We start from the raw sequence: 13,183 nt of genomic DNA, 5'->3' as shown, positions 1-13,183 counted from the left end.
TGTAGGGCTGGAAGGGACCTAAGGAGGTCATCTATTCCAGCCCCCTGCTCAAGGCAGGATCATTCCTGACTAACCATCATAGTTAAGTGTCTATCTAAACTGCTCTTAAAAGTTTCCATGCATAAAGATTCCGCAACTTCACTAGGTAGTCTATTGCAATGGCTTAACCATCATTATGGTCAGAAACTTCTTCCCCATCTCCAACCTAAATTTCCTCTGACACAGTTTGAGGCTATTGCTCTTAAACATGCCCCTACAGCCAGGGACACAAATCTACCTCCATCCTCTTTAAAATCACCCTTCAGACATTTGAAGACTTATTAAATTCTTTCCCAGTCTTCTTGTCTCCAGACTAAATATCCCTAGTTTCTTTCAGCCTTTCCTCATAAGACATGCGTCTCAATCAGTGGAGAGTAACAAGAACGGACTCTTTTCAACAACCATATTCATATTTTGAAACATTCTTTGAGTAACAGTGTGAAGACAACTAAGGTACAATCCTACAACAATCCTAAGGTAAGAAACAGTAATATGCAAGGTGTATATAGTAACCTATATCGCCAAGTAAGTTGTAAAACAGCACGCTCTTTCATACAGCTATATGCAAGGTCATACATTAAGGAACAGAAAATGTTGGTCATACTAATAACAATTCTACTCGAAAGAATTTAAACATAATAATTCAACTGATTACTGTCATGAGTTTCTAGTGCAATGTTATAGCTAAAGGGAAAAACATGCCCCTTGAACATTTAAGCAGGGGAATATCAAGGAAAAGTAGGGAATTATTGCCTTTGTATTCAGCATTAGTGAGATAATTACTGGAATACTGTGTTCCATTCTAGTATCCGTATTTCATCAAGGATGTTGCAAATTTGGAAAGAGTTCAGAAAAGAATTACAAGGAAAAAAATTATTTGAGATCTGAAAACAAGCCTTTAGGCCTTATAGTGAGAGGCGTAGAAAGTTTGACCTTTTTAACTAGAGGAGCACCGATATATCAGACTGGCACTAATAAAAGGAAAACTGACATTATCAGCAATTGGCTTTTTTTGGCTGGTGTGGCCAATAATGTCACTGATAAATGCTGAGTACATGCACGTAGTTGCAGCATGCACATGGCCAGGACTGCAGCCTGGAAGCATGGAAAGCAGTGTCTGGCCACTAGGTTTGGGGGGGTAAGGATGTGGGAGGGGGCAATTGAGACCCCCATAGTGAAGGAAGGAATGGGGCTGGGGTAGGGGCAGGTACTCCCCAGCTGGGGTGGGGGGGAGAGTCATGGAGGAGTCGTCCAGAGGGCACAGGGGGTGGGGAAGGGGGGCAGCTCCATGGGGCAAAGGCAGGCTTCTCACTGCAGGCTCAGGGCCAGGGGTGGTGCAGGCTTCTTTCCTGCCCCAGCCCCATTCCCTCTCTCACTGTGGTGGTCTCAATCTGCCTCCCCCACAGACTTAATGAACAGATGCTGCTCTCCATGCTGCCAGGCTACATATTGGCTATCGGATCAGTATTATCCAATATGGCTGGTTAATAATCAGCTAACAGTATCAGCCAAAAAAATCTTAAATCAGTGCATGCCTACTGTTAACTTATCCAACAAAATACTAAGAGGTGATGTGATCAGATATGGAGCCCTAACAACGAGGGGGAGGAGCATATTCCATTGGTGGATGAGGACAGGCCAGGCTTCCTCGAAGTGGGAAAGATCACAAGTCCACCACCACCAAAAAGTGATAGGTGTTGGTAGTTGGAGACTCCCTTCTGCCAAGGACAGAAGCACCCACCTGCTGGCCTGATCTGTTGTCTTGGGGGAAGAGGGGGCCTGCTGCTTGCCTGAAGCCCAGATCCAAGATGTTATAGAGGGATTACCGAGATTCATCCAACCCTCTGACTACTGCCCCATGCTGCTCATCCATGTGGGCACCAACAATACTGCCAAGGGAGAGCCTGAGCAGATTAAAAGTGACTACAGGGATCTGGGTACAAGGATGAAGGGGACAGGGGCTCAGGTGGTATTCATCTCGATCCTTTCAGTTAAGGGAAAGGGCCCAGGCAGGAGCAGATGAATCCTGCAGATCAATGCATGGCTGTACAGGTGGTGTCACCAGCAGGGCTTTGGCTTCTTTAACCATGAGATGATGTTCCAAAAAGGATTGCTAGGAAGAGACCGGATCCACCTGATGAAGACAGGAAAGAGCATCTTTGCAGACAGACTTGCTAACTTAGTGAGAAGGACTTTAAACCAGGTTTGACAGAGGATGGAGACCAAAGCTCTGAGGTAAGTGGGCAAGCGGGTGACCTGGAGGAAGCACAAGCAGGAGTGGGTAAGAGGGGAAGCATTCTCATGATTGCTCTGAGAAATCAGGGCAATCAGCTAGTTACCTTAGGTGCCTGTACACGAATGCAAAGAGCCTGGGAAAAAAGCAAGAAGAACTGAAGTCCTTGCCAAGTCATAGAACTATGATCTGATGGGAATAACAGAGACTTAGTAGGATAGCTCGCATGACTAGAGCACTGTCATGGATGGGTACAAACTGTTCAGGAAGGATAGGCAGTGGAGGAGTTGCACTGTATGTAAAAAAGCTGTATGATTACTCAGATCTCCAGTATGAAACTGGAGATAGGCCTGTTGAAAGTCTCTGGGTTAGGGTCAGAGGGGAAAGCAACAAGGGTGATGTTGTGATGGGGCTCTGCTACAGACCACCAGATCAGGAGGAAGTGGTAGATAAGGCTTTCTTCAAACAGCTAACAGAAGTTTCATGATCACAGGCCCTGGTTCTCATGGGGGACTTCAATTACTCTGACATCTACCGGGAAGGCAATACAGGAAGTTTTTGAAGAGCGTTGGGGACAACTTCCTAATGCAAGTGCTGGAGTGGCCAGCTGGGGGCTATGCTCTTCTTGACCTGCTGCTGTACCCACACATGTACCCATTTCCCCAAAACCAGCCCTGCAAAATTGGGATGAGTATTTTAAGCAGGGAGGCAGATTTTTCTTTGCTGAAATAAAAGCAAGGTAGAAGAGAGCAAGCTGATGCTCTCAGCTGCCAGAATGCCTGACACTTTTCCAACGGGCAACAAAGAGCAGGGATGGAGTCCAGTGTTAACCCTTTCACAGCAGCTAGTGAGGAAGTAGCTTTGGGCTGAAGAGCCACTGCGCGGGTGAGCTGCTTCATGCAGTTTGTAGTATCTTGATGAGACTTGTGGTGTGGAAACAACACTTTACTGTTTACAATACTGAATATAAAGAACTATTTAAATCAGTGTTTCCCAAACTTCTTATACCTACAGCACACTTTTCTTCTCAATTAAAACTGGAAGCACACTTCACTCTTACATCCAAAACAATATATGTACATTTTTTTTCAAAACATATAACATATTCTAATCACTTGCCAGGGGAAATCATACCAGCGCTAGATGCACCATTAAAAATGACACCCAACACATCTTTCTTTAAGCATAGTATTCATCTCTATACCAGTGGTTCCCAACCCTTTTAGCCTTAAGGTCCCCCCTCCGGGTCTAACTTCAGAAAAAATATATCTCAAGCTATTTTTAACTGGGGCACCAAAAATTTCAGAGAAATGATAAAGAGGTGCCTTGAGACTAAAACAGCTGAGAATCACTGATCTAACTGATGCCACTTAAGGTTGGTGGAGCAGTACCTCACCATGCTCTGCCCTGCTCTTTCCACTGTTTGCCCCCTTCCATCCCATGGTCTATACCTCAGGGGGGCAAAGGCAGCCCCCACTTCTGAGGCTGTTCCTGCAGGGTCGAACACCAATGACCATCCCTGCAACCTCTCCTGTAAACCCCAGGAGTGTGGGAGAAGTGGAGAGGGTGAGACAAGTAGAAAAGTGCAGCTGTCCGTACACTGACCTGCCCACTAGTACCAGAACATGCTGCTGGAAGCATGGGGAATCTGGCATAGGGGCAGCTGGGGATTGTGGAAGGGCAGTGGAAGGCAGCAGCAGTAGTGGCAGTCCCCAGAGAGGCAGCCACAGGCCTAGCTGCAATAGCTGGGGCAGGCACAGGGTGCTGGTTGGGGGAAGAGAGAATTTATCTCCTCACACATGGAGATTTTGCATCACACTTCCATCGCTCTTGGAGCACACAGTGTACCATGGCACAGCCCTTGGGAATCACTGAATTAAAGTAAAGCAACAGGCTTACTACTTCACTTGCAAGGATCTGGGGCCTAGCATTGTTGCTGTCCTGACACCCAGAAGTTCCTGCTGCCACACCCAGATTGTCTCCTGGGATGCAACACTTCCTAGACACTCTCATCTCCAGGACTTACTGTCACACAGCCAACCATGACACTGAAAAAATATGTCTCTCTACATTCTGCCTTCCAAAAACAAGGTTAGTATTTTATTTGGGAGACTGTGGTATGAAAAAGGATGTGGTAAGACATGGTGTTTGACTTTTTGAACAAAGGGATTTAATAGATTTTCCACCACTTTACATTCTCAAGTCCAAACTGAATAGTTTTCTAAAAGATATTCTCTAAATCAGACAGAAGTTATGAATTTGATGCAGGAACTACATGAAGTTCTTTGGCTTGTGTTATGCAAGATGTCAGGCAAAATGCTCATAATGGTGCATTCTCTCTTTACTATTGTATAATTCTAGGAGTATGAGGAACTTGGTCTCTATTCCTATAAGTGATCTTGTGCAACCTCTCAATTTGCTAGTCAAATGTTATGACTGATATTTGTCTGACTACAAAGTTAAGAGCACACAAATATAAGAAAATAAGTGAGTGGTAAAAATGAAACCTGAATGTGCAACATCCTGGTTTCCAGCTCTATGCAGTGTCATAGGCTAGATAAGGATTTTTCTCATACCTCAAACTTGGAACCTTATGCACCAGGAAAGTGGTACGCTTGCAAATTCTGCTTCAGCAGGAAGCAATATTTTCCTCATTACTGTCTACGGTCTCTTGTTTCTAATTAGATAAGCTGCCACAAGTTAATATAGACCCTACCTATGGCAAGAAAACCTAGGAAACAGTCAACAGAAAACAATAACTGAGTTTTCACTGGGAACTCTCCAGCCTCTGTTGAAACATGGCAAATTTAAACTCTCCTATCTCAGAAATGCATGTTGCATGGTTTTGGAATTAGAGGGTATACAAAAGTGCACACAGTTGCACTATATATCCAATATTTCAAACTCTAAAAATATATGGTAAAACTGCTCATTTGGGGGCAATAAAATTTGGAGAATGCACAGTATTTGAGGAGACAGAGGAGGTGCAGGTACAGTGTTCCTCTGACATCTACTCAAGTGCTTTATCTGATTATAGTTCAATGTGCTGGCAGAAAGTTCTATAGTATGGTACCTAAAAACACTAGGAACTTAGTGGCATCACCATTTGAACAGAAAGGATGATAGTGTTAGCCAGACTAATTAAATCGATACATCTATGTGACAACTCACAGCTGCCGGCAACCTGCAGATGGAGGTGGATCACCATCCTAATACTCTGTGTTTCTATACCTAAATGTCCTTGATATTGTCTCGGGGAAAATATTTTCCCCAAGAGATACTATTAGGATGCTGTGTAACCATGTGACATTTAAAAACGTTGTTACACTGTAGGACTAAGAGATGTGAGAAATATGTTTTCAATGAAAGAACATTGTTTTGGTCCCACAGGAGGTTTGAAAGGATTGTTTAAGTATCTCTTCTACATTTCTGCTACTATTTTACTCATAGGCAAACACTTTCCAATGAACTGCTATGCAATTAAAGATGAACTTTCATACTAGGGTAGACTACACAAATATACTATAAAATGAGAACATGTGTGCCAAGAGTAATCTGTCTTGCCTGTTACTTTCTATTAGTCTCCACATTAAGGAAGAATTTTGTTTCAATGAGCCTTCTTCTTATTAGTCCAATTCCTGCTTGATTTTAAAGTTTTGCTCATTTGTCTGGCAACTGACTAATGCTGGAAATAACCAAGAGTAGAAATTAGATTTTCAACAGTCAGTCTGAAATAAGCACAAAATGAGTTTCAGACCATCAAGTAATCTCAGCATCCTGATAATTTTAAGAAAGTGAATCCAGATTCATCACCTCTGGAAATGTGTTGGGTACCTCTTTGCTACAGATCTGTATTCCAGCTAACAGAGGCAGTGGGACTTCACTGGTTTAATAATGTGCAATGAAACAGCACATAGAAAATGAGCCATCTTGTTACAGGTGCAGCTCTGCCCAATACTCATACGTGCAGCTGAACTCTCCCATGGGTACCCATCCCAGAGTTCTTAGTAGTGTTTGCAGAAGACAATTTTGGTTCTGGAGCTAATTTTGCAGCCCAAAAGAACTCTGAAAGCAAAGATCAAGCTACACTTATTCCATCTGATCTGTGGGGCTCCCCACAGGTCACAAAATCTGGTGACAGGGGAGCAGTGGCCATTAATATGGTCATCCGCCCCCTTGCCAAATTCCTAAACCCAAAGCCCTGCATGGCCAGTGGGCCTGGGCCAGTGTGCAACCCCTTCCACAGTTGGCCTGGCCACACCCCTTTCTCCTGTGGGCTGAGCTGGGACCTGGCCAGGCTCCCTCTCCCCACCAGGGCTCGGCCATACCTCCTTCCTTCTCTGCAGTGCCAAGCTGGAGTCCTCCCCTTACAGGGCTCGGCCACACCCCTTTCCCTCCTGTTGGGGCTGGGCCATACTCCCTTCCCCGCTCATGAGGCTGAGTTGGGGCCTGGCCATGCCCCCCAGGGGTCTGGGCTATGACCATTTCCATCCCTGCAGGGCTATGCCCCCTTCCTGTCCACCACCACCGTGCTTTTCTTTCCCATTTCCAGTGACTCCTGTTTCTTCACAAGCCTTAACTGTCTGGCAAACATCACTGAACAGGGTCCCAAATAGTTTAGTTAAAAGCCCTCTGTTGCCCCCTCTCGCAGCCTGTCACATATTATGAGTGTGGACCTGACCTCCATAAGGTGAAGACAGCTCAGTCTGCCCTGCACTTCATTTGCATATAAAAATTTTGGAGGATCCCAGGACTCATGACAAAAATACCTGTTTCCTGTCATGAGTGGGGGGCTAATTAGCACATGGATCCTTTCTGCAGGGGCATCTGGAGTACACACACATAATGAGAAGCGCTAAGCTTGAAATCCTGTTGATTCTAGTGGGGCCTGGCCCAATGAACTATGTGGTAAGTGCTCCAGACTGATGTCATGCATAGTTTGTACTACATATAAGTAGGTGCCAAAGTGCTGCTCAAAAGTGTTCATGGAATATCTGTGCTAAAACTTGCAGCAGTTTCAAAAATAGCTAACATGCAACAATTCTGGATGTATTAAGTTTATGGGTACTATATGCACATTGTTACAGCTTTGTTTAATTTCAAGGTTACTGTTTTCAAAGTTGCTCCTCACTTCCACGTGCTCAGGAAGAACAGGATCTGACAGTAAGGAGTGGAGGAAGGGGCTGCCAGAGAATAAAGCTGGAGGGAAGCAGAGAACAAAGGGGTTACCAGACCCCCCAGATTTATTTTTCCTGTTGTAGCAATGGGAAGGGGACAAATTCAAGGCAAGCTTCCAAGAATTAGATTCTATACCTGGAAAATTATAAGAAATTTATAATTTTTCCAAATATAGAATCTAATTATTGGGGGGTCATCTTATATCTGAGTAAATACAACACCACCAGCTATACTGTGATACAAGTTTTCTGGACTTCATACTGGCTCCTGGATTTTGCCCTACAATGGTAAAGCAAAGTAAATGATAGCAGAACTTTTTAAAAATGAAGAGATTTTCCAAGGGCGGACAAAGAGGCACAACACTGATATCAAACCAGTATTCATCCTCTTCACGATTCTCAGAGCCCCTCAAACATTTCTGTTCAGCTACAGATGCGGCTGATCAAAATTTGAAGTAAAATTCACAAAAACACTGAAAAAATCTCACATTTTGGGATTACCAATATCAAAAGGGGGAAGTAGAGGCATTTACCCATTCTTCCCCGACCCCCACTTTTATTTTGGAAGAATAAATAAAAAATATTCTTGGACTCAAACATCAGCCTGTCAAAATCACTTATTTTGCCCTTATTTACCATTAAGAATCTGGTATACATGCCATGTGTTCAAACTAAAGTACAATACAAACCAACCACAAACATTTTCCACATTAAATCACATTTAATGTGGAATATCTTTGTACCTGGTTTGCCATTTTATCACATGATAAACTTTTTGAAAATGTGGCATGCTGCAATTTATTGCCCAATTAACATGTTAATAATGTGATAAATATAACATCTGCTGGGGCCCAGGTGATCATAAAAGATTCCATTTTTTCTTGACACTTGATTTGCTGCCTTTTAATTGACACCCCTCTATCACAACACAAGTACATTTTAAATTAACTACCTGGTTATACAAAGCCTGTAGCAAATTATGACTGTTTTTATTGTAGTAAAAAATGCCTGACAAATTTTGTTTCTCCTGGTTTACTCAGGCTTCTTGGCAGATATTATGTTTTAGAAGAACATTTTTACAATGATTTTCTTGTGTGGCTACATTTATACGGCATGGCACTTGTATTGAAATCATAAATCACAGTTTATAACTTCTTCTGGTTCCTACAAAGCTGAAGTCAGGGGATGCCAAACACTGTTACAACCTTGTGAATTAAAAAAAAAAATACTTTACCAAAGCAGAGCCACTTTGAGAAGCAGAGTGTTCAGTCTCCCAATTGACTTTTTCAGCTCCTGACACATGTGCCTCATATCCTGAATTCACCAGAAAATACGTGTCTCCAAGAAAACAGTCATTACTCTGAGGGTGAAGAATGCTGGCAAAGGGGTTAGCATGGCAACACCACTCTTCAACCAAAGCACTCCAGTTTTCACTAGGCAAAGGAAGAACTCGGAGAAACGTCCTAAAAGAAGAGAAAACCCCAAACTATTTCAATTTATTACAGACATTCTTATGACACCTATCTTCATAAGTCTATAACTTGTGAGATTCTCTCTAAAGGAAAAGCCTGTCTCGGCACTCACAATAAAAGGCACATTGTATAGCTGCTGAATACCACTGGATACATTCCAAGGCACCAATGGCAATGCAACACACAGTGGCTAGGGACAGACATTACACATAAACTGGTTTAAAAAGATTATCTGGGAAATGCCTGAGTCACAATCTAGTAGTGGGAGGACTCAGGCTCAACTTGATCGCCAGCAATTATATTGCAGAATTTGGCTTTGTCCCCTAGGAAAGTGAATCATAAGATAAAGTAATTTCAGTCAGTCATGAAAGCATAATTGAAAAAAATCTAAAATGCCCTTTCTTTGTTTTATTTCATGTTAAATTTCTGTTCTCTCTCTTTCAAACAAAATGGTTGTGCAACATCAGTAGATGTCTTGCCACACGGCACCTTTAGCAAGGGCAGTTATACAGGGCAAGTTTATATGGAGGGAGGCAATCAGACTTTGCCATAAACAAAATTAAGTCTTAACAAAAATGTGAGCATGAATGTCCATTTCTTTTTAAAAGACTGGAAAATACAACCTGAAATTGGATTGGGATGTAACATTTAAGTCGCACATGCCTCACAACTCTCTAAATTAGGAAATAAAGTCTGAAAGCTAGAACACACACACTGCTATTCAAGAACAATCCTGTCTGAATTCATTTTTTCTCGTAGACGATTCTTGCTTTGAAATTAACAAAACCAAAACTTCATTAAACAGTAACTTTTGTTTTATTCCTATCCCTCCCAGTGCAACCTATTATGTCTATTTTAACATCAAAAATTGGAAATTAAACAAGATTTATTTTTACACAAATATAAACGATACATAGAGAAAAAACATCTTTTTATTTTAACTTATTTCCTACAGCTCCATGAGCTGAAACAAGAATTCCCCATTCTATAGTCCCACAATTTGCTGCTCATACTAACAGCTCAGAGCTATCAATTGACACCATCACCATATTTACAATTTGCTGTGTGCACATTTTTGACAAAACTGTAGCCAATTCTGCCTTCTTGGTTTTCTTCTATGTTTTCCTCTTGTGCTCACCTTCCTTATTCTGCTGCCCAATAACTGTGTGTACAGTTTCTGGATTCTGCCCCTTATTTAAGCCTATACCTGCAATTTTGTTGGTTCTGCTGTTCTGTACGTTTGTGACAGGTTTTCTAAATCCAGTTCACAACCCCTGAGCCCATGCTTACATACCTTCTCATGGCTCCAGTCCACAACTAGCTTGATTCTTAACAGGTAATCTCAAGAAGCCATTACTTTCTTACATACTTTCTTGTGCCTTTTGTTTTCTTGTGGGGAAGTGAAATTTTTGATAAGTTTCTTTCCTTCTAAGTACACAATATATTTCAAGCTGTGCTAACACCCTACTAGAATCACCGCTGTTTGCAAATGAGAGCTGGAAGCTGTTAAAAATAGCTAAGTTTTTTGAACCAGCTACAGCTAATAAAATAACTTCCTTGGCACCACCCTTTTCATAGATTGTTAGGGGCTGGAAGGGACCTCACAGTTCATCAGGTCCAGCCCCCCACTCTAGGCAGGAAGACAACTGGGGTCAAGTGACCCCAGCAAGGTAACTGCCCAGTCTCCTCTTGAAAACCACCAGGGTGAGTGACTGCACTACCTCTGGAGGGAGTTTATTTCACAGTCTGGACACCCTGACTTGTAAAGAAGTTTTTCCTGGTATTAAGCCTGAAGTGGCTTTCCCAGAGCTTGTATCCATTGGTCCTGGTCTTCCCCAGGGGTGCCCTAGTGAATGGTTCTTCACCGAGCTCCTGATGCACTCCTCTGATATAGCGGTAAGCCACGATCAAGTCCCCTCTCAACCTTCTCTTCTTTAGCCTAAAGAGGTCCTTCAGCCTTTCCTCGTATGGCTTTCCTTGAAAGTCCTTGATCATATGGGTGTCTCTTTTCTGGACCTCTCAAGTTTTCCCACATCCTTATTGAAGTGTGGTGCCCAGAACTAGATGCAGTACTCCAACTGCAGTCTCACCAGTGTTGAGTACAGCAGGAGTATCACTTCCTTAGTTTTATACGAGATGCATCGGTTCATGCATGCGTGTTATTTGTCCTGCTGACCACTGCCTTGCACTGATGGCTCATATTCATGCAATGATCTATCATTACCCCAGGTCCCTTTCAGCCGTGGTGCAAGTCAAGCAGTCACCACCGAGTCTGTATGTATGTTGAGAGTTGTTTGCCCCCAGATGGAGCACCTTACACTTGGAAGTGCTAAACTTCATCTGGTTCTGGTCTGCCCAACTCTCTACCCTGTCCAGGTCCACCTGTATCTGCAACCTATCTTCTGACGTGACCACACTGCCCCATAACTTGGTGCTGTCCACGAACTTGGCCAGCAAGCTGTTCACTGCTTCATCCAAATCATTGATAAAGATATTGAAAAGGACCGGTCCAAGCACAGACCCCTGAGGCCCCCCCATGGCCACTTTGTGCCAGGATGACACAGATCCATTTATGAAAACTCTCTGGGTCCTACCCTGTAGCCAGTTTCCCACTCACTGAACTGTCGAGTAGGTAAGCCCACCATCTTCCACTTTTCTCTAAGGATATTGTGGGGTACTAGATTAAAAGCCTTTTGGAAGCTTCAGCATATAACGTCTACCTTGTCTCCCATGTCCAGGTGGCGAGAGACTTGGTCGTGGAAGGAGATGAGATCGGCAAGACAAGACCTATCCGCGACAAAGCCATGCTGGCTGTCATTCAGAATCTTACCTTCCACGAGCGTATCGCACACAGATTCTTTAATGAGCTTTTCCAGGATTTTCCCCAGGATAGAGGTTAGGCTGACTGGCCTACAGTTGCCTGGGTCCTCCCTCTTCCCCTTCTTGAAGATGGGCACAATGTCAGCCCTCTTCCAATCCTCAGAGATTTCCCTTGTGCACTACAAATTCTGAAAGAGCTTCACAAGGGGTTCCACAATGACCTCAGCCAGCTCCTTCAGCACTCTTGGATGAAGTCCATCCGGTCCCGCTGACTGATAAACGTCTAGCTTTTCTAGTTGGTATTGCACTCGCTCAGCATCCACAGTGGGGAGGCTGCCATTCCTAGCATGCCCCCTATGAGCCTTATCTCGCTTGTGTCTGTTTGTTTACTGCTTGATGACCCAGAAGAAGAAAGCCATGATTTATCCATGGCGTCTTTGTCTTACCTTTGAATATAGGCATAAAAAAACTGCAGCATACAGACTTCCAGTGAGAGTATCATCATCCACTGAGGTCACATAATAATTTCTGTCTGAGACATTTTGATTTCTCTACACTGCCCTAAAATCTTAATACTGGTGATGGGTCTTAGGCCAGCCATCTATACCAGCAGTTCCAACACCTGAATTAGGAATCAAAAGCCTTCTTCAGTGCTCTAAAATCCATTCAGCCCCATTAGGACATAGCAGTAATGTAAAGAACAGCACAAGAGTTTACATGGAACAATTATATTATTGTCTATTAAAGTGTTACATAATGCAAAATGAAACTAAACTGAAGCCCTGTCCCTGCTTAATCTGCTCCCCATAGCACAGACTGTTGGTTTCCACAGCAAAACTCCGTATCTTTGTCTGATTACTAAAGCTATCCACCCAACTGAATTCTCTCTCAGGAGACTACAGGGTTCTCATAAACAAGCCTGCAACAGCCTGACATGCCAAAGAAGTGTATTTACATTTTGCATCTTGGGCATCGCATTAAAAGGCATAATCCAAACCCCTTCCTGCCTCTGGAACCGTATCATTATCAATGGATTATTTTGTTCTCAGAATTTTGAACTGCATTGAGCAAGGATGTGCTCAAGTCTGTGAACTGATCTGACCTCATTAAGGATCTAACCCTTCTGTGAGTCCATGCTAATGTAAGAGTCTGCCCATAGAAATCTCTTTAGAGCAGGGACCAGCAACCTTTATAAGCCATGGGCTTGAACAATACAGCTCTGGTCTGATGCAGACCAGGTAACTTCAGTGGCAGAAGCACTTTTACAGGGACAGCCATGTAGGAGCTACGCCCCTGTTCAAAGAATCATAGAAGTAGGGTTGGAAGGGACCTTGTAGATCTTCAAGTCTGACCCCCTGTCTGGGCAGGAGAAAAAACTGGGCTCAAATGACTCCAGCCAGGTAGGCATCAAGCCTCTTCTTAAAGACCCCCAGGGTAGGAGC

At 43.3% G+C, this 13,183-nt stretch overlaps 1 protein-coding gene across 2 annotated transcripts in view; it reads right to left on the bottom strand.

The window, feature by feature from the left end:
• Window positions 1–13,183, bottom strand: part of UBE3D (ubiquitin protein ligase E3D) — a 213,983-nt gene that overhangs the window by 191,749 nt on the left and 9,051 nt on the right. For both annotated transcript variants that reach the window (XM_019520433.1, XM_019520434.1), the window contains exon 4: window positions 8,684–8,912. In XM_019520433.1, coding sequence (XP_019375978.1) covers window positions 8,684–8,912 — 229 coding nt within the window. The remainder of the gene's footprint in view (window positions 1–8,683; window positions 8,913–13,183) is intronic.

The sequence above is a fragment of the Gavialis gangeticus genome, unplaced genomic scaffold, assembly GCF_001723915.1.
Source record: "Gavialis gangeticus isolate Ggan-Ray unplaced genomic scaffold, GavGan_comp1, whole genome shotgun sequence".
NCBI lineage: Eukaryota > Metazoa > Chordata > Crocodylia > Gavialidae > Gavialis > Gavialis gangeticus.
This window is presented reverse-complemented; position numbering and strand designations above follow the sequence as displayed.